The sequence below is a fragment of the Staurois parvus genome, unplaced genomic scaffold, assembly GCF_062004578.1.
Source record: "Staurois parvus isolate SC_StPar_1 unplaced genomic scaffold, SC_StPar_1.0 ptg000829l, whole genome shotgun sequence".
Taxonomy (NCBI): domain Eukaryota; kingdom Metazoa; phylum Chordata; class Amphibia; order Anura; family Ranidae; genus Staurois; species Staurois parvus.
Window position 1 is genome coordinate 168,430 of NW_028318625.1, and position 27,437 is coordinate 195,866.

At 41.2% G+C, this 27,437-nt stretch overlaps 1 protein-coding gene across 4 annotated transcripts in view; it reads left to right on the top strand.

Annotated features, from left to right (window-relative positions):
• Positions 1-27,437, top strand: part of CTNND2 (catenin delta 2) — a 529,941-nt gene that overhangs the window by 65,266 nt on the left and 437,238 nt on the right. For all 4 annotated transcript variants that reach the window (XM_089655247.1, XM_089655250.1, XM_089655248.1 and 1 more), the window contains exons 3-4: positions 2,949-3,087; positions 20,658-20,770. In XM_089655247.1, the coding sequence (XP_089511373.1) occupies positions 2,959-3,087; positions 20,658-20,770 (242 nt within the window). In that variant the 5' untranslated portion in view covers positions 2,949-2,958. The remainder of the gene's footprint in view (positions 1-2,948; positions 3,088-20,657; positions 20,771-27,437) is intronic.

Genomic DNA, 27,437 nt, shown 5'->3' on the forward strand with positions numbered 1-27,437 from the left:
CCGTGGTTCATTTGCAAAACCTGAAGAATGAACTGTGTTTCATGTGCCATTCTGTAGTAACCTGCTTGCTCTGCCCCAACATGTTAGCGAGTGAGGGGTATTGTGGTTTAAAAAAGACAGGCGGGTGGATGGAACATGAGTAATTGTGCAAGACATTAATATCAAGAGAATGTTATCAGGGTTTACCTAAATGCCACTTTTTCCTCCTGGGGCCAGATTTATTGTTTACCATTCTGGATGGGCCCTGCCAGGGTCTTGAAGCTGCTTCTGCAATTGTCTCTAGATAGATTTGTCAGACATTCAGGCTTATGCAGAGAAACATAAAGATTTATTTACCTGGTCACTGACCATTCCACTAGGTCAGTAAGTGCTTTTTTGGCCTTCCATCATCAGGCACCTGTATCTACAGTAATCTGGAGTTTGTAAGGTAGCTTCTTGGTCATCTGTTTACACCTTTACAGGATTCTACAAGCGGGATGTACTGTAGGTGCCTAAACGGATTCCAGCTTCGACTGCAAGGTTTTGCAGGAGGCCGTGTGAATAGACCTATTTTCACATGGGGGTTCAAGGGTTTCATCTGTTTCTTCTGTTATTGTGTAGCGTCACCTGCCCCTTACTGGATACAGCTTGCAAATATCAAACAGGTATATATTGCAGTGTTGTGTCCCTCAACGAATGACAGAGAAAACTGTATTTTGTTAGTACTCAAAGTAAAATCCTTCTGAGTTCATTGAGGGACACACCCTTTGCCCCTACCACTGCCCCTATTGTATTGTGTTTTTCATGCTGTTATGCTTATCTTTACTGCTGAGGCTCAGTATCAATGGTGGAGTGTAGCCCTCAAGTTACACTATTACCACCATTTTTTTTTTTTACAAAAATCACTTGGCGGTGGCAGTTTGTGTCCATCTCTTGATAAATTTGGACTAGTTCTAGGACTAGTATTTTACAGTGAATACAAAAAATGTTTTACTCCCACATAAAGCTTACTTTAAAGGTGTGTACAAACCAGTAGCTAGCTGTCCAGTGATCTTGCCAAAAGATCATATAAGAACAGGCATGAATGTTTAAACTACTGGTAAAGGAAGGCGATGCACTGAAAAGGTAGACACAGGAAGAATTAAAAAGGTTTTGGCTGGACATACACTGTACAATGAACATGTGACCAGGCTATAGTCATTCTGGTATTTAACTGTTCTTAACAAGCAATAAACAAGTTTTAGGCCTCATTCACACAGGGCATATCAATGCATACCCAGTGTGAGGGACATGTTTACCCGCATGGGCATACACAGGTATTCCGCGCATCCCTGTACAGATAATCCTATTGATATCTATTAGGACGCCAATTTGACGTCTGTGTGGCTGCAGTTGCACAGCCCCGTACGTACACTGTATGTGTTCAGGGCCATGCACCCACACCGTATAACCACTGGGTTCCAGCAGACATCAGTGGGACTTCCTGTGAGTGAGTAAACATGGCCCTCCCATGGATTATGTATTGATACAGTGGGGCAAAAAAGTATTTAGTCAGCCACCAATTGTGCAAGTTCTCCCACTTAAAATGATGAGAGAGGCCTGTAATTGGCATCATAGGTAGACCTCAACTATGAGAGACAAAATGAGAAAACAAATCCAGACAATCACATTGGCTGATTTGGAAAGCATTTATTTGCAAATTATGGTGGAAAATAAGTATTTGGTCAATATCAAAAGTTCATCTCAATACTTTGTTATATATCCCTTGTTGGCAATGACAGAGGTCAAACGTTTCCTGTAAGTCTTCACAAGGTTGGCACACACTGTTGCTGGTATGTTGGCCCATTCCTCCATGCAGATCTCCTCTAGAGCAGTGATGTTTTGGGGCTGTCGCTGGGCAACACGAACTTTCAACTCCCTCCAAAGGTTTTCTATGGGGTTGAGCTCTGGAGACTGGCTAGGCCACTCCAAGACCTTGAAATGCTTCTTACGAAGCCACTCCTTCGTTGCCCGGGCGGTATGTTTGGGATGATTGTCATGTTGGAAGACCCAGCCACGTTTCATCTTCAATGCCCTTGCTGATGGAAGGAGGTTTGCACTCAAAATCTCACGATACATGGCCCCATTCATTCTGTCCTGTACATGGATCAGTCGTCCTGGTCCCTTTGCAGAGAAACAGCCCTAAAGCATGATGTTGCCACCCCCATGCTTCACAGTAGGTATGGTGTTCTTTGGATGCAACTCAGCATTCTCTCTCCTCCAAACACGACGAGTTGTGTTTCTACCAAACCGTTCTATTTTGGTTTCATCTGACCATATGACATTCTCCCAATCCTCTTCTGGATCATCCAAATGCTCTCTAGCAAACTTCAGACGGGCCCGGACATGTACTGGCTTAAGCAGGGGGACACGTCTGGCACTGCAGGATCTGAGTCCCTGTCTGCGTAGTGTGTTACTGATGGTAGCCTTTGTTACGTTGGTCCCAGCTCTCTGCAGGTCATTCACTAGGTCCCCCCGCGTGGTCCTGGGATTTTTGCTCACCGTTCTTGTGATCATTTTGCCCCCACGGGGTGAGATCTTGCATGGAGCCCCAGATCGAGGGAGATTATCAGTGGTCTTGTATGTCTTCCATTTTCTAATTATTGCTCCCACAGTTGATTTGTTCACACCAAGCTGCTTGCCTATTGCAGATTCAGTCTTCCCAGCCTGGTGCAGGTCTACAATTTTGTTTCTGGTGTCCTTCGACAGCTCTTTGGTCTTCACCATAGTGGAGTTTGGAGTGTGACTGTTTGAGATTGCGGACAGGTGTCTTTTATACTGATAACAAGTTCAAACAGGTGCCATTGATACAGGTAATGAGTGAATAAATCTATGTTCTCCATAAAGCATCTCAAAATATGCTGAAGCTATATAAATACTGTAAATAATTAGGTATTGTGTTTTCTTATCTTCTTTTCTTATTTTTTTAGGTTAGAAGCTATGCCTGTTCCTGATCAACCATCATGCTCAGAGAAATCTAGTTCATTAAGCCCAGTGATGAATTCAACAAATGGTGATGGTTCTGAAACTGAAACAACTTCAGCTATACTGGCATCTGTCAAAGAACAGGTATAAAAAACAATTTTTGCCTTATTGCTGCTTTCTGTTGGATGCTGCTTGGTTGTTTTTCAGACAAAAACCTCATATATGATCAAAAGTAAAAACTCTTTATTAACAGTAAATTAGAGCTTGGGTCAAGAGATACAAAGGGTAAATATTGTACATTTTTAGCTTGCATTGAAGGATTGTAGCAAAGTATTTCAGATAAAGCGGTGAGCCACTGAGAGCCTAAAGGCTACATGTACAGGAGAGAGAGATTTAGCCTCAACTAAAAGCGGCAGCTCCTAAAGCCTGCTAAAAGTCTATGTGTACATCTCCGCCACCCCCCTCTGCCAATCCCTCCACTGGCTTCCGATTGCGCAACGGATCAAATTCAAAATCCTAACACTGACGTACAAAGCCATCCACCATACTGCCCCGAACTACATCACTGACCTAATATCCAAGTACCGCCCAGCACGCACACTCCGCTCCTCACAAGACCTCCTTCTCTCTAGTTCCCTGGTCTCCTCCTCCCATGCCCGCCTCCAGGACTTCTCCAGGGTGTCACCCATCCTCTGGAACTCCCTGCCCCAACCCATCAGATTATCACCTACTCTCCTCTCCTTTAGGCGCACCCTGAAAACCCATCTCTTCAGGGAAGCCTACCCCACCCCCTGCTAAGTTGCCGACCTCCTCCACTCTTCCTACCACTCCATCCCCCACAGCTATCTCCTCCTGTACCACTATCCCGTCCCTCCTAGATTGTAAGCTTGAAAGAGCAGGGCCCTCAATCCCCTCATGTTTTGCATTGTATTGTTATTGTTCTGTCACATGTTCTGTCCCCCTTTGTAATGTACAGCGCTGAGCGAACTATCGGCGCTTTATAAATACTGTATAATAATAATAATACATGGATACATAGGCTTTTATGGAGTTGCGTTCAGGAGCTTTGGAAAAAAACAACAAAAGCTCCTAAACTCAATTTTAGGAGCTTCCAGTGTATATGAAGCCTAAAAGCAGTTGTAGTGTCTGCCAAGTGTATACATGCTACATAAACAATTGAAACACAGGTATTTCTTATCTTTCAACGAGAATGCAGTGCTCTACCTAACAAGGCCTATCTACCTTTTTATCCGGAATGCCATCTTTTTTTAGACATCATACAGGATTAGCATTTCATCTCTAGTTATACTTGTTATTCTAAGGCTCCATGTACACGGGACATTTGGAAAACACTTCTGAACGATGGAAACTGACTGCTGGAAAACGTAGGTTAAAAAACGTCTGTTTAGCCGTGTTTGCATACCGTGTTCATGCACGTTTATGAGCGTTTGAGTTTAGAAGTGTTTTTTTAAGATAACCTCAGGAGACCTTCCAAAATGAACAGAATGCACTGAAAAACAGTAAAAAATGGACTATTTCAGACATTTTGAGAGAAATAGAGAGAGCAGAAGCAGAGAGAGCAGTTTGTGTTGAGATTACCTATCTTTTCTGGTTGTATTTACTATGGATCTCATCATGAGCATAATGCAGCACATTCTACCATTTTTTCCTTCACGCAAAACCTGGAACTGACTGCGCTGGTGTGCTAGGTCCATTTGAATACAGGGAAATCACTTTGCATGCATTTCTGATGATGAAAAAAGGTTCTGGATAGCATTTGGATATGAAACAGTTAAAAAACGCTTCTAAACGCAAACGCTTATAAATGCGGTTAGCTGCATTTACACGCATTTACAAGCGTTTGGCATTTGAAACGCTGGTAAAATCTACTCCTGAGCACAAGTTTGGTGCGTTCCAAAAAACGACTGTAAACTTAACTACCTGTAAACTGCTGTAAACGACATAGTGTACATGGACATATAGGAAAACATTAGGGAGAGTTCAGGGGCTGCTGAAAAAAACACAGAAAAGCTCCTGAACGTGAGTTTATCAGCTGCAGTGTACATGAACCCTAAGGAGACTTTAAGCTGCCTAAAAAACTCAAATAATGCTTTTTGGAAAAGCTATACTGTTGCTGTATATTGTAGACTCTTTGTCAAGTTTTTACTGCTGTGTGTGTCCCTGCTGGGAATATTGAATTCTCTATACATCTTTGTGACAATAATCACCGAGACTGAAAGTGAGGGAAAATCCAAAAACTGAGTTGTCACCAGAGCAAACGTTAGGAGAAATCCTCCAAAATGGGTACCTGTTCCTGCAAAGATTCTCTAAGATGGCTATTCCATTCACTTTGGAGAGATTGCTTCTCATTCTCTTGTGTGTTTCTAGGACAGAAAGGGAAACTAATCTCCCCTGGGAGACACAGGCAGCAAGTTTCAACCAAGTTTAAACCATAACCCCTGTAACTAAATCTGGCCAGAACTAGTACTTGAGGGAGTCAATTTCACATTTTCACTTACTGTAAAGAAGCCTTTCCATATGTGGAGGTTAAATCTCTTTTCATCTAGACTTAAAAAGTGCCCCCTCATACTCTGTAATGACCTTAAAGTGAATAACTCTGCACCAAGTTCACTATAAAACCACCTATGTATTTATACATGGTGATCATTTACCCCCTTATTGCCTTTCCTAAAGAGGGAATACGTTCAGTTCAGCTAATCTTTCACCATAGCTGAGCTCATCCATGCCTCTTGGCAGTTTGGTTGTCCTTCTCTGTATTTTCTCTAGTTTTCCAATGTCCTTTTTGTAAAGTGGTAATCAAAATTGAACTGCATATTGCAGATGAGGGATAACTAACGCAGCCCATAGATGATGCAATCGTCTTTCCTGCAACCACGGAGAGCCGTCCCTGCTGGGAGAACACAGTTACTACTGCTAGGCTGCTGGCAATAATTTAAAAAATCCAACATGCTGGTTGTACCCAAGTCAGTTAATAGCCTTCCCTTAGAAGAATCGAACCTTGGCTGGTCCCTGCTGAACCGGCTGGGATTTTATGCATCTATGGCCGGCTTAATGATCTGTTTAGGGGAAAAATAATGTCGTTCTGGAGTCTATGCCTCTTTTAATATAAGAAAGTATTTTGCTAGCTTTAGAAACTGCAGCTTGGCATTGCATGCTATTATTAAGGTTAAACTAAATGTATTAGGGTCTACTTGTAAGTTGGAGACTATAAGGGTTATATTTCACTACATAGCTTGGTTCCATCCACAAAAACAGAAATGGTGCTTTTAATTCCAAACTCTGTATAATTTGTAAATAAGTAGAAAAGTAGGGTCCTAACCAGGGGTGGACTGACAACTCATGGTGCCCCCCGGGCAATAGGGGATCATGGGGCCCCTGTGTCCTTGCCCAAACTCGAAAAAGCCTATGAAAAAGGTACTAGGGCATCTCATGGGGCCCCCTACTGACCCCGGGCCCTCAGGCGGTGCCCAAGTTTCCAAATGGTCAGTCCGCCCCTGGTATTAACACTGAACCTTGGGGTGCACCACTAATATCCTTAGACCATTCAGAATTCGAATCCTTGATCACTGCTCTCTGAATACGATCTTTTAGCCAGTTTTTAATTCTCTTTATTTATTCCCTTTTAAGTCTGTTAATAGACCATTGAAAGTATTTTGTTCTAACTGTTCAGTCAGTACAAAAATACCAATGATCCTGTCAGAACTCTTGTGAGCTGATATTTTCCTGTGCTTTCTGCCTGTTCTGCACTCTTTATCAGTTACATTATTCCCAGATACCTCTGTGAACTGGAGAATACCTCCCCTCAATGTTATGAAGAAGAGGAGAGGTGGAGGTGTCCTTTAGTCCTAACACACTTCCTATCCTTGGGTGAAAACATTGCTCTTCTATAGTTACAAAATAGTTAGTGAGCTGGCAGGATCATCAGGTGAAAAGATATAAAAAAAAGTCTGAAAAATCCAGGAAAATGAACAACCAACAGGATCCTGTAATCTAGGATATTAACTGAGCAATTACGGTGATTGGCTTGTGCTCTTGTGTGGATGCCCTAGAACATTTAATGAAGCAAATTTCCAGAATGGCTCTAATCTCCATTCACATGCGCAGAAATTTGTGGGTTAAAGCCTAGACAGCTGAAGCCTGTAAAATACACCAAACACCTGTTCCCTTTGCAGGCAGATGTGTTTTTGGGTAGGCACTTGACAAATTCATAAAATATGACACAGGAAGGAAGGTTATACTTCCACAGAAGAAGATTCTAAATCCCCCTGCTCAGGAGCCTATAGCTTTGGGTGACTAATTTCCAAAAATCTGCTCTCCAGCCATTTGTTTGCCTGGAATACTTGGGTCTGCTCCTGGACACATCCCAAGCAAAAGGTTTTCTTTCCAGAGAAGAAAATAATCTTGCTGAGAGCTATCTCTCGAGAATAAAGGTCAAAGAAGATCCCACAATGAGATTCTTCATGAGAGGTCTAGTACCTATTGTAGCCTCCTTCAAGGCTGTAGCATTTGCACGATTTCATTTGAAACCTCTCAAATACATCTTATTGACCTGGAGCAAGCATGCTTCTTCTCTCGACCTACCCATGCTTCTGTCTGGCCAAGCAAGCAGTTCCCTAAATTGGTGGACTCCAGCCCAGCTTCACCAGTAGGGAAGTCAATGCTAATTATCAGTCATACAATGCCATGGCCTACATCAACCATCAAGAGGGCACCAGGAGTAATGCAGCTTTGAAGGGGCAACCCAGATAATCATATGGATGGGGACTCACTGTCCAGCGATTTCTGCAGTCTGCAAAGTGGATTACCTCAGTTGCCAACACCTGGATCAAGGGGAATGGGCTCTAGATATCCTAGCCTCCAGATTCAACAACAAATTACCTCTGTTTGTGGCCAGGACCAAAAACCCTCTAGTTGTGGCATTAGATGCCTTAAAAATCCCCTTGTCTTCATTCAGGCTTATGTAAGCCTTCCCCCCCAGTGCAAATGCTACATCGTCTGTGCCATAAGATAGAGCAAGAGAAGAGAACGATGATTCGCAATTCAAAATTGGCCCAGAAGAACTTGGTACACAGACATACTTGGGCTGCTAGGAGATGACCCCTGACCTCTTCCCAACACCTCAGACCTGCTGTCCCTGGGCCCCTCTTTTCCATCCTTCTTCAAAGCCTCTGGTTTTTACGGCATAGCTGTTGAAGCTCAGGTCTTAAGAGACAGAGGGGTCTTGGATTCTGTTATTCCTGCCTTGATAAAAGCAAGAAAAAGCACTTTCAGAAATATCTACAATCGTACCTGGAATTCCTTCTCTGCCTTGTATGAACACAAGCAATTTAATTCCAGAGATTATGTGCCCAATATTCTGGCCTTCCTACAATCAGGTCTTGAGCAGAAGTTTCCCTTAAGCACTCTGAAAGTACATATTTCAACTTTATCCATTCTTTTTCAAAAAACCCCTGGCATCGCTTTTCCTTGTCAAAATTTTTATTCTAGGTTTATCTCAGATTAAGTTCCCTATGCAACATACTGTGCTTCCTTGGGAAGCGCGGGAGAGAGGAGCCACACTGAGCTTGAGAGGGAGGAAGCATACTGAATGTGGGAGAGAGGAGGCACGCTGAGCACGGGAGAAGGGAGGCATACTGAATGTGGGATAGGGGAGGCCCGCTGAGATCGGGAGAGAGGAGACAGCCTGACAGAGGTGGACATACTAGGACAGGAAGAGCTGCTGAAACACTGTGAGTGAAAGTGTGTTGGGGGGGGGGGAGGGATGCAGGAGGGCCTGAGGGCACTGTGAGGGCACAGGACACACCAAAATGACTAACTGTAGTGCACCTGGGGCACTGGGAGTACTGACTCAGGGGGTGTAACATGAAGTATTGTGAGTACTCTTGAGCATTGAGAGTAACTTAGAGTACTGTGTGTAACTTGGAGCATAGTGAGTAATTTGGAACTTGGAATACTGTGAGTAATTTGAAGTATTATGAGCATAGGAAGTAACTGGAGTGCTGTGAGTGATCCAGAGTAACTGGGAGCACTGCGAGTAACTTGGAGTACTGTGAGTTTTTTTTTTTTTTTTAGTACAGTGAGTAATTTGGACTATTGGTAATATAGAGAGTGGCTGAGGGCACAGTAAGTGACTTGGAGTACGCAGCAATAATTTTGGAGTAACTTGGAACACTAACAGTAATTTGTAGTATTTTGCAGTACTGTGAGTAACTTCAAGAATTGGGAGTAACTTAGAGTACTGTGAGTAATTTGGAGTACTTGGAGTATTAAGAATATAGGGAGTAACCTGGGGCATTGCGAGTAACTTAGAGCATTGTGAGTGGTTTTGGGTATCTTGGAATACTGTGAGGAACTTGGAGCATTGTGGGTAAATTGGGACATCGTAAGTAACTTGGAGTACCATGAGTAATCTGGAGCTACATGGCATACTGTGAGTAATGTGTAGTAAATTTGAGTATAGTGTGTATATAGGGAGTAACTTGGAGTACTGTGAGTGATTTTTGAGTACTGTGAGAAATTTGGAGTATCTTGACGTATTGTGAGAAACCTGGGGTACTGTGAGTAATTTGTAATGACTTGGAGTATAGTGAGTATAGGTAATAACTCGGGGCATTGCAAGTATTTTAGAGCATTAGGATTGACTGGGACACGTGATAGTAAATAGAACAAGTAGAACAGTAGAACAAGAACAGGAAGAGAGGTTGATGGGGGCAGTGTGATCAGTGAGTGGAAGCAGAAGGAGAGTACAATGAGGGGCAGGTGATCAATGTGTGGTACCAAGAGGAGAACACAGTAGTTGTCCTGTGATCAGTAAGGCAGGAGCAGGAAAAGAGGACACCGGGGGCCGCATTATCAAGGAGCAAGAGACCCCAATCAGTCAGTTAGGGAAAGAACTAGTACTCAGAGTAGGATAAAGTAAGGAGGTTTATATAAATCAATTCTTCATTTTTTCCTTGATTATTCCTATTAGAGTAGTGGGTAAATTGTCCAACAGGATTTGTGATGCGACCCAGTGCACATCTTGCTCCATGTATACATTCCCTGAGTAGCCATTTGAGGGCGGACACGCCAGTGCGAGATGTGAGCTAGTTGCTTCTTTGGAAGCCTAGATCCTGGATCTAGAAAAACATATGGCAACACTGTAAAGCACCAACACCCTTGAAAGGAATTTGGACATTACCCAGCAGGTGCTGGCTGGGGCCAGCATACTGGGGGGGGGGAGGAATATGGCGGTACAGAAGCCAGAGGTAGGTAGCTGGGTCACAGAAGGAGGGGCAGAGAGAAGAGCCTTAGAAGCTAGTCCTGACTTGGCACATCCCAATAAATATGCCAAGTTACAAGATGTTGGGGATATCAGCTCAGGGATGACATTGCTGGAGCAGACTTTCTCCCCTAGCTGCAAGGGGAATGACTGCTCTGGTGAGGATGGATACAGGGGTATAGGCATGGAGAGGCAAATGCTGGTGGTAGGGGACTCCGTTACTAGGACAGATAGGCAAACGGTCAAGAAGACCATGATTGCCAAATGGTATGTTTTTGGAGAGGACCTAGCTGACAGATTGTTGGGTGGGGCTGGAGAGGACCCAGCTGTCATGATATACTTTGGTACCATTGACAAATTTAGAGGAAAATTTATGAGCTATATTGAAGAGAAGGACCTCCAAAGTGGTATTCTCAGAAATACTGCCTGTACCTCAAGCCACGCCAGAGAGCTAGCAGGAACTTAGGGAACTCAATGAGTCTCTAGAGAACTGGTGCAGGAAGGGTTCCTGGAGAACTGAGCTGACTTTTCAGTTGGTTTCTGGCTCTATAGTTGGGATGGGCTGCACCTAAATGGGGAGGATGCAGCTCTCTTGGGGGAAAAGATGGCCTATAATGGACATGTATGGTTCGTTTCATTCCGAATCTAAATTTGGACATATTTTTCGTTATTTGAAAATTTGAATGAACGAACAGGGATAAAATAGCATGTAGCCATACAAAACTAAAAGGCATGTTCACTAATGCTAGACGTTTGGTGAACAAAATGGAAGAACTGGAATTACTGATCCATGAGGAGGATTATAACTTTGTGGGAGTAGCAGAGACCTGGCTTGCCAGCACACATGACTGTCTTGCGACTGTTCAGTGGTACTCCTTTTTCCGAAGGGACAGGGTATTTAGAGGACGGAGAAAGGTATGCTTGTACATCAAGATTAATGTACTGGTGAACATGAGTAATGATATAACCAAACGGGGAAATGGAGGGGTGGAATCCCTGTGGCTGGAGCTTCAAAAGGAAGGAAAAAATGGGAAATTAATAGAAATAAATAGTGGGAGTATGCTACAGGCCCTGTACACTGGAAAATGAAGAGAAGGCTGATCTTCTTTTACAGCTAAAAATAGTGGTGAGTGAGGGAAATGTCATTAGGGAGACTTTAATTATCCAGATATTGACTGGGTAGCATGGAGCTGCTCACTCCTCTAAGGCCCGGCACTTTTTAAATGTATTGCGTGACAATTTTATGTGTCAGTTGGTGGTTGCCCCAACTAGAAAGGCTCTGCTTGACCTACTAATCACAAACAACACAGAGCTGATAGCAGATGTGGAAGTAGGGGATAACGTAGGAAACAGCAACCACAGGGCAATTATATTCACTGTAAAAGCAGACACCAGAGTAGGACAAGCACATTAAATTTCAAGAGAGCAAACTTTACCAAACTGCGCCCTGCACCGCATGACATTAAAGATATTCTAGAAACAAACAACACAGAGGAAAAGTGGGAGTACTTTACGAACAATTTAATTAATGGCATTAACCAGTGTATTCCAATGGGCAACAAATATAGAAGAACTAAGACTAAACCTGGGTTAAATTCAAGTGTAAAAAGGCACCTTAAAGAGGAAAAACTGTCCTTTAAAAACTATAAGGAAGAGGGGACACCATCAGCATCAGCACTACAAAAGAATGCAATAAGAAATGTAAGAGCGTGATCAGAGCAGCAAAATAGACCACGAGAGACACATAGCAGAAGAGAGTAAAAAGAACCCCAAAACATTTTTTAAAATATATGAATAGTAATAAAGCAAAGTTAGAGTATATTGAGTATATATAGAGTGTATAGAGTATATTGTCCTCGTAAAGAATGATCAAGGGAAGTTGGTTACGAGTGACAAGGAGAAGGCAACTGTATTAAACACATTCTTCTCCTCAGTTTTTACTATGGAAAAGGAGGGGTACAATAGACAAGATGATATTGTTAAAACAGCAGGGAGTGTACTCTTGTGGCTAGCAGTGGCAAATATTCTAAAAAGACTTCAAAAATGTAATGTGAAAAATTGCCAGAACCAGATGGCTTACACCCGAAAGTCCTCAAATAAGTCAGCCAGTTCATTGCTAGACCGCTATTCCTAATCTATAAGGAAAGCTTACTGACCGAAATGGTGGATTGGCGAAAAGCTAATGTGGTAACAATATTCAAGAATGTGCCGAGATATGTACCTAGAAACTACAGGCCAGTCAGCCTAACATCAATAATTTGGAGGATAAGGGACCATATCCAAGAATTTGCTGATAAGACTAGTATCATTAGTAGTAACCAGCATGGATTTAGGAAAGATCATTCTTGCCAGACCAACCTATTAACATTCTATGAGGAAGTGAGCTGCAATCTGGATAAAGGAAGGCCGGTGGATGTAGTATATCTAGGCTTTGCCAAGGCATTTGACACTGTCTCCCATAAGCGCCTAATCAACAAATTCAGGTCTATTGGTGCTGACTATAGTATATGCACCTGGATAGAAAACTGATTACAGGAGCAGGTTCAGAGGCTGGTGATAGATAGTATTTATTCAGGATGGTGTGGATTTATAAGTGGGGTACCCGAGGGCTCTGTCCTGGGACCAATCCTGCTTAACTTGTTCATAAATGATATAGAGGTTGGGATAAATAGTTCAGTCTCTTTCTGAGGATACCAAACACAGATAGTATACATTCAGGGCCACTTACCTACACCTGTCAAATTAGGACATGCGGCTATGTTCATACAGCTGCTGCATCATCATAGAGTAACAGGTGGCTCCAGCCACGCAAATAAACCACTCATTCACGCTGTATGGGCCAGAGAACCCATGTGAATGAACCCTTATTTCTTTTTTTTAAATTATTTTTACATTTTGGTATTTGTTGCAATGTTTTAAATGTTTTCACTTTTTTCCACAATGCTTTTTTTTGGGGGGGTGGGGCGCTTTGGAAAAATATCAGGGTCTTAATAGACCCCTGAAATCTCACTTTTCAGACATAGAGAGGGACTGAGGAAACATATTCCCCAGTTCCTTTCTTAAGGCTCAGATGCACAAAATGAATGAACTGGAAGAACTCTGCACAGCCTTCCTGTTCATTCATAAACTGAAGCATAGTAAACACAGTTTACTATGCCTCAGTTATGAATGAACACAACGGGTGATCGGTAATGATAACACTGTGTTCATTCAAAAAAGCAAGGGGCTGGCCCATTCTTTCCCTCTCCATCTTGAAACTTCCCCCTGTGTGCCTGCAGCTGCTGGCAGGAGAGGAGTAAGCTGGCAGTGCTGCAGGGGGGCACATGGGGGTAGGGGGACTGCGGGCAGTAGGGGAATCTGATGGTGGACAGGATGGGGTGATCGGTGCAACACAGATGCAATTAGAGGAACCAACCCACTGTATGGCTTTCTGTGCAACTGCTGAAAGCAGCAGGAGGGAGAGGAGAAGAAACTGAGCCAAAAAAGGGATCAGATCCTATAATTGCCTTCCCCCATACAAAACAGCTGATGTGACAGACAGCCCACAAGGGCCCCCTGGAACATGGATGACCCCTGAAGCTCTGCCAGTGCCTAAGATATTATACTAATGATCACCTAATTTCTCACTTGTATAATTACCATTTTGCAGTGTCAGTAGTACCTCAGCTTGTAGACAATGCTTCTATAATACTAGCAATTATACTATGTGAATGAATAGACCTGCATATATTGTTTCTATGGGTGTGGGTAGATGCACACATATGCATAAATATTTATCTATGTGCAAAGTACACCAAGGCCCCTTTCACATGAGCTGACTGATAGGGTCCGCCTGAAAGTTTTTTAGGTGGACCTGATCAGACCCTCCATTGTTCTCTACGGGGAGGCTGATGTAAATGGACATGTGTCATTCTGCTTTGGATTGCCAAAAACAGACAGATGGGGATCCCGCTCCTCATCCGTCTATTGGATCGGATGACACAAATGAAAGTGTATGCCTAGATTGATTTCCCCTGGACCCCGCAGACCAACGGACCAAGTACTTTATTAAAAAGTTACAGCAGCTTATGCGTTTTAGTAAAAAACCTTATTCCCTTATAGCTATGGATCGGATGACAGTCAAATATAGACAGACAGGTGGTACATTTATATCAGGCCGCCCTATAGAGAACAGCGGGCTGTGTCCGTGTCTGTTCTGCACAATCAGAGCAGACACGTACCTGTCATCCACCTGCATGATCTGCTTGACGGAGTCCGCCCCTTGTGAAATTGACCTTTATGCCTTTTCAAACTTCAAACTCTTAAAATGACAATAAACTCTGGTTAAAAAATAAAATCTTTTAAAGTATGTATTCTTAACTAGAAATAGTACCTTCTGTTGTTCTCAGCCTCCTCCTAATTCTTTTTTTATGCTTCCTATCAGAGGATGACTGTGTTAATTCTCCATGGTCCCACTGTGTGTACAGTTTTAGTGTGCATAGAGCAGTGCACATGACTGCAACTAATGTGTACTGCTTGTTCCAAACAATCATAAGCAAAGGGAGAAGCAGGGGCTTAGGAGCTCACAGAGGATGTTACGAGGATGCAGAAAACAAAGAGAGGATTTAATGAAAAATAGATTACAGAGCCATTAAGTAGGATATACGTATGGTTGACTTTTGTTTAGTGTCAATTTAAACTGAAGACAAATTCCTTGTATGCTGTACATACTTGGCCAATAAAACTGATTCTGGTATCATGGAGTGGGCCCTTTACTGGTAAGGCTTGCACCACTAGATTTGCGGGCACCTCCTGGCGTTTCAGTATCAGAGAACTGTTTCCCAGATTTATAAGGCTGCCATTTGGTCTCCCGTTTTCTATAAGTTCTACCAGGTGGACTTTTTTGCCTCATCTGATGTCAGCTGCTGGTGTAAAATACTTCAGGTAGCTCTTTGAGCTAGCTCAAGGCAGTATCCTCTTTTCTGTTGTATAGGTTAAGATCAGGGCCGGTTACTGATAGTTTGCTGTGTTGTTCACCCCTCAGTTGGACTAACTGACCACCAACACTTTCTTTGTGCAGACATGGGTACTTAACCTAAAGGTCCCCTCTACTCACTGAAGGTGCCAGCAGGGAGATTCTTAACAGGCTACAGGGAAGATACTTGCAGGCTGTGGCCCACAAATTTATTATCCCTGCTGTAAATAATTGTGTACAATTAGAGCAAAATGAATCATGCTTAATAAGGTTTTTTGCCTTCCTCTGGATCATCCGTATGTATAGTATTCTGTATATAGAGGTTTTCTATTTATTTGTTCTGGACTTTTTAAACCTGAATAACTATGTAATTATTTAACTAGGGTCTCTTCTCCAAACTGGCCTTTTTTGGTAACTCTCTTTTAAGAAGCCGTTTCCCATCCTTCACAAAGTAAAGCTAGTCTTACTCCAAGGCCATCTTTTCTTGCCAAGGTAGTATCAGTCTTTCACCTCAGTGAAGATCTAGTCTTACCATCCTTATTCCCTGCTCCACAGCATCACAAGGAAATTTCTCTTCATCGCCTGGACATAGTCAGAGTCTACCTCAAAAAAATAAAAAAAAGTCCACCTCAAAGTAACAGCTTCAATCCGGAAGATTGAATCCTTATTTGTTCTTATTTGTTCTGTCCTCAGGACACTGCAAGGGACACCCTGCTTCCAAGTCCATCTCTTGATGGATAAAAAATCTGATTGCTATAGCTTACACTCAAAACTCCTCCTGCATTTTTACATGCCCATTCCACCAGATCGGTGGTGTTTCCTGGGCACCTAGCTTCTGTAGCCCAGCTGTGTAAGGCCACCACCTTGCCTTTACATTTTCAAAGTTCTACCAAGTTGATGTCCAGTTTTTTGCAAATTCAGGGTTCTTACACCAGCACTCTGAAGTTAGGTCTATTGACCTTTTTTTCTTGTTGGCAAAGTTATGTTTGCCCAGTTGTTGCCCACTTCTCTCATTTATTGCTTGGGGACATCCTAGGGTCTATGAATACATTGCCTTTTTCCTGTATTGTATGAATAAGATAAGTGAAATTTTGACTTACCTGAAAATTCCATATCTTTGAGTACAGTACAGGACGCCTTCCCTTCTAATTCTTGGTTGCTCTGCTTTGCTTTCTACAAAACTGAGGTCTTATGAAGTAGGGCAGGGTTATAGGGGAGGTGCCCAGGGAACATGTGCTCAAAAGCTTTGTCACTGTCCATCCACCTGAAGGTACGAGCCTATAATCCATGGGCTATGAATACTTTGCCTGTGCCCTGTACTGTACACCAAGATATAGACTTTAGCCGCAAGTCAGATATCCCCTTTTTGGCTTTACTGTTCTGGTAAGTCACACACAGTAAGTATTGACAGGGGTTCACTTGTGGGTCCATTTGAAAAGCAGTGGTATGTGGTGATACCACTGCTTAAAAAAAGAAAAAAACATATTTATAAAGCTCAGTGTTATAAACATTTTAGAAATGGGCTGTAAATGTAGGCTGTGATATGGTGTAACCTTGTAGAGTATAATAAGGGGATAGTTAGATCTGGTTTCCAATAAATGGGCCCCTACATTTTCAGTACTGTAAAGCACAACAGATTGGTTATTAAATTACAATTCATTCTGGCATGATATTGCATTTCAAGATAGATAAGTTTAGTTCTGAAGATACCATCTACTGTTTTCAAATATTAGTGAAGTAATCCAGGATAAGGAAAAGTAGCATGACTTTATATTAACCCCTTTCCGCCAACGGTTTGCATATATGTGGCCTCACTGAACTGGGATTTTGTCAGTGGGTCCGCATATATGCGTAGCTCTCTTTGTGCTTGGAGTATGCTGCACGGTGTGCTCCTAGTACAGAGACAAGGCTTTCACTAAGAGCTGGAGTTTTGTACTAACGATCGGGATCTGGGACTCCTAGTTCCGGCTCATCTGATCGCTGTGATAGCTTCTGACTGGCTATCACAGTGATCAGTCACTGTACAGCCCGCCCCTGTATTTACTTCCTCTTTTGAATGGAGGGGAAGATACATTGTATCTTCTTCTCCTTTCAGGAGGGGAAGCTTTAAACAAAGCAGTGTGTACAAAAGAATAATAGAAAGAAATAAGAAAAAAAAATAGTTAGAGCAAGGTTAGATCTGGGTCAGTGCCAGGGTTCGTGTTATGTTGGCCATACTCGATTAGAAAATAATTCTGTTGAACCTGCATGCGACAACGCCATCATTGTATCGAAATATTTCCCCCAATTGTCGACATATTAACAACATAAATGGTACATTTTTTGGCGATCGGTGGAAATGATGTAAAGGCTTTTTGACCTTTGTGAACCCTCTCATTTGCCAACTGTATTTAAAAGAAAGCTCTTTCTTTCCATTGCTTGTTCTTTCTGGGTTACATTTGAACACACCCATGCTCTGTAGATTTTTTCGAACTTTTTTCCACCAATTCCACTACTAATGTTTAGAAAGTCGATAATTTTGGCTCAACAAATCTGACATAGCGGGTCGTTTTTGGCCATAAAACTTTGTATTTTGATAATCGGAATAGCCCACTAATGTTTCGGGTCAAAGGTGAAGGTTAGGGTCAAAGGTCAGTGTCAGTATAGTTTTGGTAGGATTTAAAAAAATTAATAAAATAAAAAAATAAAATTCAGTGTCAGTTAAGGTGGGAATACACAATTAGAAAATCGACTGATCGGTTATCCAACGACCGAGAGGCGTTTGTTCGTTGGTCGAAGTCGTGGCCCACATTAACCAATCTAAAAAAATCATTCGTTGGGCAATAAATAGTGTTGATGTCTTCCATACAAGTGGAAGTGATGCAGTGTGTGTGTGACCTTGTAGCCACGCCCTTCCGGCCAGAATGAGCGATATACACAATTAACAGCAATGAGTATAATATAGTTTATTGCATTATCTATATACATAAATAGACATACACAAAAATATAATATGCATAATTATGGTTTCATTATCTCATTAGGCCAATCTACTTTTAACATTTGGATTTTTTGTTTGTGTTTACAAAGTCATCTGTTTCCGCTCATGCGTGATAGCGCTTGATAGATTTTTTTCATACGACCGTTATACCACTGCATAGAAAATCAGTTGTTCGTATGCAAAATGACAACATTTTTCACTGTTGTTTAACTGGATTTTTTCGTTCAAAATATCCTGCTCCTCAATGAAGAGAAAATCGTTCTATCAGTGGTTCCGCAAAATTTTTCGGACGGTTTTCTTATCGTGTTTACGGGGCATAAGTGTCAGTGTGTTTTAGGTAGGATAAAAGTATCTTCCATTTTGCTTAAGGTGATTGTAGCCGTATTAGTGCATTTGCGACAGAAACAATTGAGTACTGACGTGATACTTTTTTTATTCGCACTAACATACAATTTTGAGGACATGGGATTCCTCAATCATTATCCAACATTTTTATGACTTTCTCTGTGAGTGTTGTTCTCTCCCCCCTCCAGTCTTTGCTTTTGCTTTGCTGTGTCTTATCTCTAGGCTAACCTTAGGCTTGCGTTTCTTTCTGCTTTTTTGTTTTTTTCTCATCCCCCACATCTCTAACATTCTGCTAAAACTTTGTAGTAATAGTACTGCTTGGATCTTGAAGAAGGGGACATACCCCGAAAGCTTGTCCTCAAAATTGTATGTTAGTGCAAAAAAAAAAAAGGATCACGTCAGTACTCAATTGTTTGGGTAGGATGAAAAAAAGCAAAATGCGCACCATTGATTCTGGGCTGTACTAGTGGTACAATCAACAAGTAATATACACATGTGAGGTATCGCTGTGATTGTTAGGATCAGAAGAATTTATTTTGAGTTATTCTTTGGTGGTAAATTATGGTAAATGCTTTTTTTTTTTTTTTTAATTTAAATTTTTATAAATTTTTCAAATAAATACACTTTCCAACATATTCACTTTAAATATAAAAAAATCATTTCTATATTACTTTTCTAAAACAATTCCCCGTGCCCGCCCATCCCAGCTACCCCCCCTATTCCCCCCCCCCCCCCATCTACCCACTTTGCATTCTCCCCTATTTTTCCTTATCAAGGCAAGAAATTCCAGCACATCAAACCACTCTATACCTTCCTATATTTCACAATAAATCCAGATTTTTCCCATTTTGCCCATTTCACATAGTATATCCCCATCTTGTCTTCCTTCATATAATAGAGTTTTTCCATCTTAGTAATCTGGTTCACTCTATCTACCCAGTCTTCCTCCTTCGGCACCTCTGTTTTCCTCCAGAACTTGGGTATCAGACCTAGGCTTGTGTTTCTTTCTGCTTTTTTTTTTCTCATCCCCCACATCTCTAACATTCTGCTCAAACTTTGTAATAATAGTACTGCTTGGATCTTGAAGAAGGGGACATACCCCGAAAGCTTGTCCTCAAAATTGTATGATAGTGCAAATAAAAAAAGGATCACGTCAGTACTCAATGGTTTAGGTAGGATAAAAAAAAGCAAAATGCGCACCATTGATTCTGGGCTGTACTAGTGGTACAATCAACAAGTAACATACACATATGAGGTATCGCTGTGATTGTTGGGATCAGAAGAATTTATTTTGAGTTATTCTTTGGTGGTTAATTGTGGTAAATGCTTTTTTTAAACTTTAATTATAAAAAGAAAATTAGGTGATACCCATTACCATTTGCCACCAAAAGAAAGCCCAATTTGTCCTGAAAAAAAAAAACAAGGTATAGTTCACTTGGATACACAACGTACTTATGATATGTACAGATTTACTAACATGTCAAAGTTGCAAAATCTTGTTTAGGTGTTAACATTTGTTTTACCCTCAGTCACTATGTGGTTAAAATATTACTAAACCCACAACAGTAAAATCAGTCTGTAGATGCAGTAAAGCATACTTGTTATACTCACTGTGGAACCTAAGGGGTTGTTCTTTTGCATTATGTAAAAAGACCGTTTGATCCTGTTTTCGCTACCCTCCTCTTGTTGAAATGTCCACGTCTTATCTCTGATAAGACAGACTGAACCCGTAGCCACATGCTCAGTTTAGTGTGTATTGCTAGAGAGGTTTTTTTTTCTTGGGAGAGTGCATGGGATCAGCACAGGACCAATCAACACTGTCCAAACAGAGGGTCAGGGGTTTTGCTTCCTCCTAGAGCAGAAAGAAAACTCCTCATACAAGCTTTAACCAGTGCTCTGCTGAACACCGATAGAAGACACAAGACTGCTGTAACTGCTGATGAGAAAATGTATATAGCAGTTTATATTTACTAAAATAATTGTTCTGTGTACTGTGGGAGACCAGATATAGTGAATGCAGGGTCCTGGGATTAGTAGCACTTTAACTAACTTAGATGTGAATATAATTTAGGATAGCTGTTGTAAAAATGTATATTTACTTGCCAATTATTGTATTTATATTTGTAATCATGCACATGGTTTTCATTTGCTAGGAATTGCAGTTTGAAAGACTTACTCGAGAACTTGAAGCTGAACGGCAGATTGTTGCCAGCCAGCTAGAAAGATGCAAGCTTGGCTCAGAGACTGGCAGTATGAGTAGCATTAGGTAAGTGTTATTCTGCTTTGTACTATGTATTTTGAAAAAAATATTAAACCATGATTTGTTAATAATGTTACATGTTCAGAAACAAATTGCAGCTACACATTATCTTTACAATTTATCTGCTATTCTGGCTTCAGCTTCTAATTACAGTCTCCCTTTATGAGGTGCTGAAAAAACACAGTCAGCTATGGAAACAAGCATTTCTATGAGGAGGATGCAGGTGCCTTCATCATAGTAGGCAAATACAATGAGGAAATCACAGGTGACCAGGGGCGGACTGACCATTTAGAAACTCGGGCACTGCCCGAGGGCCCGGGGTCAGTAGGGGGCCCCATAAGATACCCCTGGTACCTTTTTCATATGCTTTTTTGAGTTTGGGCAAGGACACAGGGGCCCCATGATCCCCTATTGCCCGGGGTCCCCATGAGTTGTCAGTCCGCCACTGCAGGTGACTTTTTTAGATAATGCACTGAACACAGCAGTAGGTGACAGTACTACAGCCTGTTTGCCCTGCAGCAGACTCAACAGCTTCTAAATAGGAAATCTCACTTGCTCGTTCACTCACTGACAGAACCTGTATCTAAGCCGCTACAGTGAGTTTATAGTTGTTGGGTAAAGATTGCCTTGTTTTACAATATAATCTGTTAATGCCGCAGAGTTTCTGCTTTTCTCAGAGATGCTTTTTTTTTTGTGGGAGGACTTGATGTTTTTGCAGCTACAAACTTATAAACACTCTCATCTACTGGTTGAAGAATATATTTGTAGTTGTTGCATAAAATACATAAACAATGTATTCCAACACCCCCACTCAAATACTCCTTATATGTGTCCCATCTTGAATCTCAGTTATATAAATCTGTTTATTGTAAGCGGTTTCGTTATAGCATCTGATCTACATTTGTTTCTTATGAGTTGAAAGTGTTTTCATCTCATCCCATGAATCTGGCTTTGGTTTAATGCTACGTGAGCAACATAGGAGAGGCGTTTGACTGGCATGTCTTTAATGCTTCTGGTGGATTTCCTGATTGAAGCATCTTGTGGCCTGGTTTCTTCTTTTACAATATTTGGATTGTCTGTGTTAATTCCTGTTTCTGTGTTACTGTGTTGCATATCTTCACGTGAGACTAATGTGGAATTTTCCTCAGTTTGAAGTGTTTGTGTTCATGAAATTTTGAACACACTGAAGTTTCATCGATAATTACACTTCTGCTGGCTACACTGTTTGTGTCTTGGTGTAGAATTCTGTATCCCTTTTGAGATTCACTGTACCCCACAAGTGCACCTTCCTTTCCGCGAACATCCAATTTTGTATGTTTTTCTTTTGGGATGTGCATATAGGCTTTGCTTCCAAAAAAGTTTGATGGTACAAATTTGGGGCTTTTCCATTCTACAGTTCATATGGAGTTTTCTCAGTTGATTTTCCTTCTATATAGCGTGTGATCATAATTGCCCCCCCCCCCCAGTATGTGGTTGGCATATCTGCATCAAATAGCATGGGTCTTCCATTCTCACATAGAGTGCAATCCATTCTTTCTGCAACCCTGTTTTGTTCTTGGTTGTATGGTACAGTCAATACCAAATTAAAAAAGAAAAAAGCGCATTTTACAAAAAACACCAAAGTGTCAGCAGCATATCCCACCTAAAATAAATTTTGGCAACAATAATCCTAATTAAAAGGTATGCGCTAATAACAAACTTATACAAAAGTGTATATCATCATCCAAAAAAAACATTTAGTGTTTTAAATAAATAATTATAGTGTCCAAACATAAATTAGTGTCAATATATTTTTTTTTTTTTGGACACTAATTTATGTTTGGACACTATAATTATTTATTTAAAACACTAAATGTTTTTTTTGGATGATGATATACACTTTTGTATAAGTTTGTTATTAGCGCATACCTTTTAATTAGGTGTATGGTACAGTAATTTGAAATATTATAGGTGCAGCGCTAAGATACTGATAACCAGAAATATAAATGCAGTACAGGTGAAACTTGAAAAATTAGAATATCGTGCAAAAGTTCATTTATTTCAGTAATGCAACTTAAAAGGTGAAACTAATATATGAGATAGACTCATTACATGCAAAGCAAGATAGTTCAAGCTGTGATTTGTCATAATTGTGATGATTATGGTTTACAGCTCATGAAAACCCCAAATCCACAATCCCAGAAAATTTGAATATTGTGAAAAGGTGCAATATTCTAGGCTCAAAGTGTCCCACTCTAATCAGCTAATTAAGCCATAACACCTGCAAAGGGTTACTGAGCCTTTAAATGGTCTCTCAGTCTGGTTCAGTAGGAATCACAATCATGGGAAAGACTGCTGACCTGACAGTTGTGCAGAAAACCATCATTGACACCCTCCATAAGGAGGGAAAGCCTCAAAAGGTAATTGCAAAAGAAGTTGGATGTTCCCAAAGTGCTGTATCAAAGCACATTAATAGAAAGTTATGTGGAAGGGAAAAGTGTGGAAGAAAAAGGTGCACAAGCAGCAGGGATGACCGCAGCCTGGAGAGGATTGTCAGGAAAAGGCCATTCAAAAGTGTTGGGGACTTTCACAAGGAGTGGACTGAGGCTGGACGTGGGTTTCAAATGTCGTCTTCCTCTTGTCAAGCCGCTCCTGAACAACAAACAACGTCAGAAGCGTCTTACCTGGGCTAAAGAAAAACAGACCTGGTCTGTTGCTCAGTGGTCCAAAGTCCTCTTTTCTGATGAGAGCAACTTTTGCATCTCATTGGAAACCAAGAACCCAGAGTATGGAGGAAGAATGGAGAGGCACACACTGCAAGATACTTGAAGTCCAGTGTGAAGTTTCCACAGTCTGTGTTGATTTGGGGAGCCATGTCATCTACTGGTGTTAGTCCACTGTGCTTCATTAAGTCCAGGGTCAACGCAGCCGTCTACCAGGAGATTTTGGAGCACTTCATGCTTCCTTCTGCAGACGAGCTTTATGGGGATGCTGACTTCATTTTCCAGCAGGACTTGGCACCGCCCACACTGCCAAAAGCACCAAAACCTGGTTCAATGACCGTGAGATTACTGTGCTTGATTGGCCAGCAAACTCGCCTGACCTGAACCCCATAGAGAATCTATGGGGCATTGCCAAGAGAAAGATGAGAGACATGAGACCGAACAATGCAGAAGAGCTGAAAGCCGCTATTGAAGCATCCTGGTCTTCCATAACACCTCAGCAGTGCCACAGGCTGATAGCTTTCATACCACGCCGCATTGAGGCAGTAATTGCTGCAAAAGGGGCCCAAACCAAGTACTGAGTACATATGCATGCTTATACTTTTCAGAGGTCCGATATTGTTCTATGTACAATCCTTGTTTTATTGATTGCATGTAATATTCTAATTTTCTGAGATTGTGGATTTGGGGTTTTCATGAGCTGTAAGCCATAATCATCACAATGATGACAAATCACGGCTTGAACTATCTTGCTTTGCATGTTATGAGTCTATCTCATATATTAGTTTCACCTTTTAAGTTGCATTACTGAAATAAATTAACTTTTGCTTGATATTCTAATTTTTTGAGTTTTACCTGTAGAAATTATTTATAATTATTTATTTGCATACAATTTATACTGCATTTATATTTCTGGTCATCAGTATCTTAGCGCTGCACCTATATTTATCTTACTGGTTTGGAGGTTTGTTTGGTTATCTGTTTGGTGGGTTAGCTGCCTATGTTTTAGCGCTCCCTTGTCTGCTTTGATATTTACGTTTGAAATATTATCCCAGGTTTTCTGAGAATTGCCTGTGTGTTATCACCCGTATATTCAGTTCAATTTTCTGTGCACAATACACTCTGCATTTTGTCAAATCTATTGCTTACTTCTGCCAAATACTGTTCAAGTTTCTCTGGTACTTCTTTTTTTGTTGTGTAACAGATATAATGTAGTATACCTGGAGTAATCATCTATAAAAGTGAGGAAATACCTCTTCTTTCCTGGAGTCATTTTTTCAGTTGGACCCTAAAGACCTGAATGATGTCAAGATGTTTTTAGCTCTGATGTTGCTCTGTTTTTAACAGGTGTTTCTGGTTATTATTCTTTTTATACAGCTACTGCATTTCATTGAGTGCATAGACTAATTTTTATTCCACTTTTATTGTCATTCTCAGTTAATTTCTTTATTCTGTCAGGACTTCTTTTCTTTTCTTACTTGCAAAGGCTAAAATTACAGATAGACTGCATCAGCTGAACTGCAATGAGGTAGTTAATACTGCCAAGGAGGAAAAAGATTCAAACTGCATTCCCACAGACACAGACACCTTGTCTGTGTCTGTGGGAATGCAGTTTGAATCTTTTTCCTCCTTGGCAGTATTAACTACCTCATTGCAGTTCAGCTGATGCAGTCTATCTGTAATTTTAGCCTTTGCAAGTAAGATATCCCTTTTGGATTGGCACACCTGTCATTTTGACAGGTCACTACATTGCCTTGTGAACTTCTTTATGGACAAAAGATTGGTTTCAAGAGCAGGGACACACAGGACATTTTTCACAGGTATCTTTTTGGTGACTCTGGTCAAGAAATTTCTGTCATTTTTCATGTGACTCGTAGCTCCTGAATCAACACACCATGCTTGCAAAGATGAGGTGTGACTTTTGGATTGAAAAACATATTCATTATCTGAAGAGAAATCATTTTCTTCCTTCTCACTTTTGGCCTTTTGTAGTTTGTGCATTCTAGGTTTCCAGATTCTGCTTTTAAATGACCTTGTTTCTTGCACACAAAGCATTCACGCGTTTCTTGTTGCATCTCACTTTTTTTATTCCTATTTTTCGTAATTAAAGTAGACTCTGCAACAGAAACACCGTCACTATTGATGATTTCTGTTTTACGGGCATATTCATCCATAAGCTTGCCCTTAACATATTCCAATGTCAGTTCATCATCTGGACGTGCATCATATGCTCTGACAAGTTTTTCATAACCTTTTGGTAAACTAGTAAGTAATAGTGCTGCGACATGAAAATCTTCTTTTTCTTCTCCTATACCTCTCAGGCACTATGCAATCATGCATATCCCAACCTTTTGGCAGCCTTTTATCAGCTTGGTTTGGTAAAGATTTTTAATCAAATACAAGTTATTGCTGAGATTAGCCCTTCCATGCAATTTTTGTAATCCTTCCCAAATTTGTTTCTTTTGTATGACTTGATTATCTTCTATGCTAAGAGAGATTGTACTCTGAGTTTACTGATCTTTCTCTATCCACTCATCTGAGGGTGTTCTGGCCTGATGTTTATACATTTCCATGTACCTTCTCTTGTTATCAGCATTTTTATCTTGAATTTCCAAGACTGGTAGTTCTGGTTTGTCAGATTTGCAAACAAAAGCTTTCTTGCACCTGTTTAACTGGCCATTTTCTTTTATTCTGTTGCAGTCTGTTGCTGAATCTTGCACTCATTTGCTGTAGCAGGCTATGACTGGGTGTCTGGGGCCATAACCTGTTAGAGATTCTGCATATAGCTCTACAGAACAGACAGTGCATAGTCCACGTGTTTATCTGCTACTTCTCTGCAAATAGCAAACATGAACTTTAGAAAAGCCATAAAGTTTACCATAGATGTAGCTAAAAACTTATAAACACTGCCATCAACAGGTTCAAGAAAATATTTGTAGTCGCATAAAATACATGAACAATGCATTCCAAGACTAAAATGCTCACTTATGTGTAGGGGACACAGAAATGCACATTTACTTACTCGATCCTCTGCTTCTTCACACTACTAGACCAGTGTCTTCTTCCCTACGTGTCACCGTCTAAGGTCCTGACATCATGAAGACCAATGCAGGGTCCAAAACCCTGTACTGGACGTGAGGACTCCAAGGGACAGTCCATCACTGGAGTGCAGGGGAGTGCCATCTGCTGGAGAAGAAGAGGATCGGGAAAGTAAAAGCTTTTCTCCTCTCCCCTAGACAAAACGAGCAGCTAACCCTTGCAGTGCAGGCACAGTCTGACTGCAAGGCATAATTTTATAGTTTCCCAGAGCTGTCAGTTTCCCAGAGCTATGCTCTAACTGGGGCCATATTGCCAATACTCTTCAGCATCGCTTAAACCTGATCCTTTTCTTTCTCTTTCACTGAGCCCCACAGTGGAATGCAGTTCTGGAAACCAGTGATCTGTGCACGTTTCGTGCAGTGCATTCAAAACACACTGGCTTCTGCAACAGGTGTCAGTACAATGTTAACGCACCCCAAATCCAGGTCACAAACGCAGTGCTGTTGCCTGCACCAGATTGCATGGTACAAAACTACCATGTGATTCAGTTGCAGTGCATTTCCAAACGTAGTGCACACACTACTTTTGGTGCGATGCAGTGCGATCTGAGCCCATTCAAAATGTATGGCCTCAAACCTCACTGCACTGAATCGCATGCGAATTGCACAGGAATGCACTGCGTATTTTTGTGCGATTCATAGTGTGACTCTACTTGGAGGGAATTCTTAGACTGTCGGTTTATATTGTCACTTACATGAGAATAGACACTGATAAAAAAAGAATTGTGAGCCATCACAGGATAACCCCACTACAAGCATGGCTATGTTTTTTGCTAGTGTCCTTAGAAGTATGGACATACTGTATTTTCTTCAATCGTGCAAGTCTGCATGCAGCCAAAGTGTGCAGGTTTAACAATTTATATTGGTAGCAAT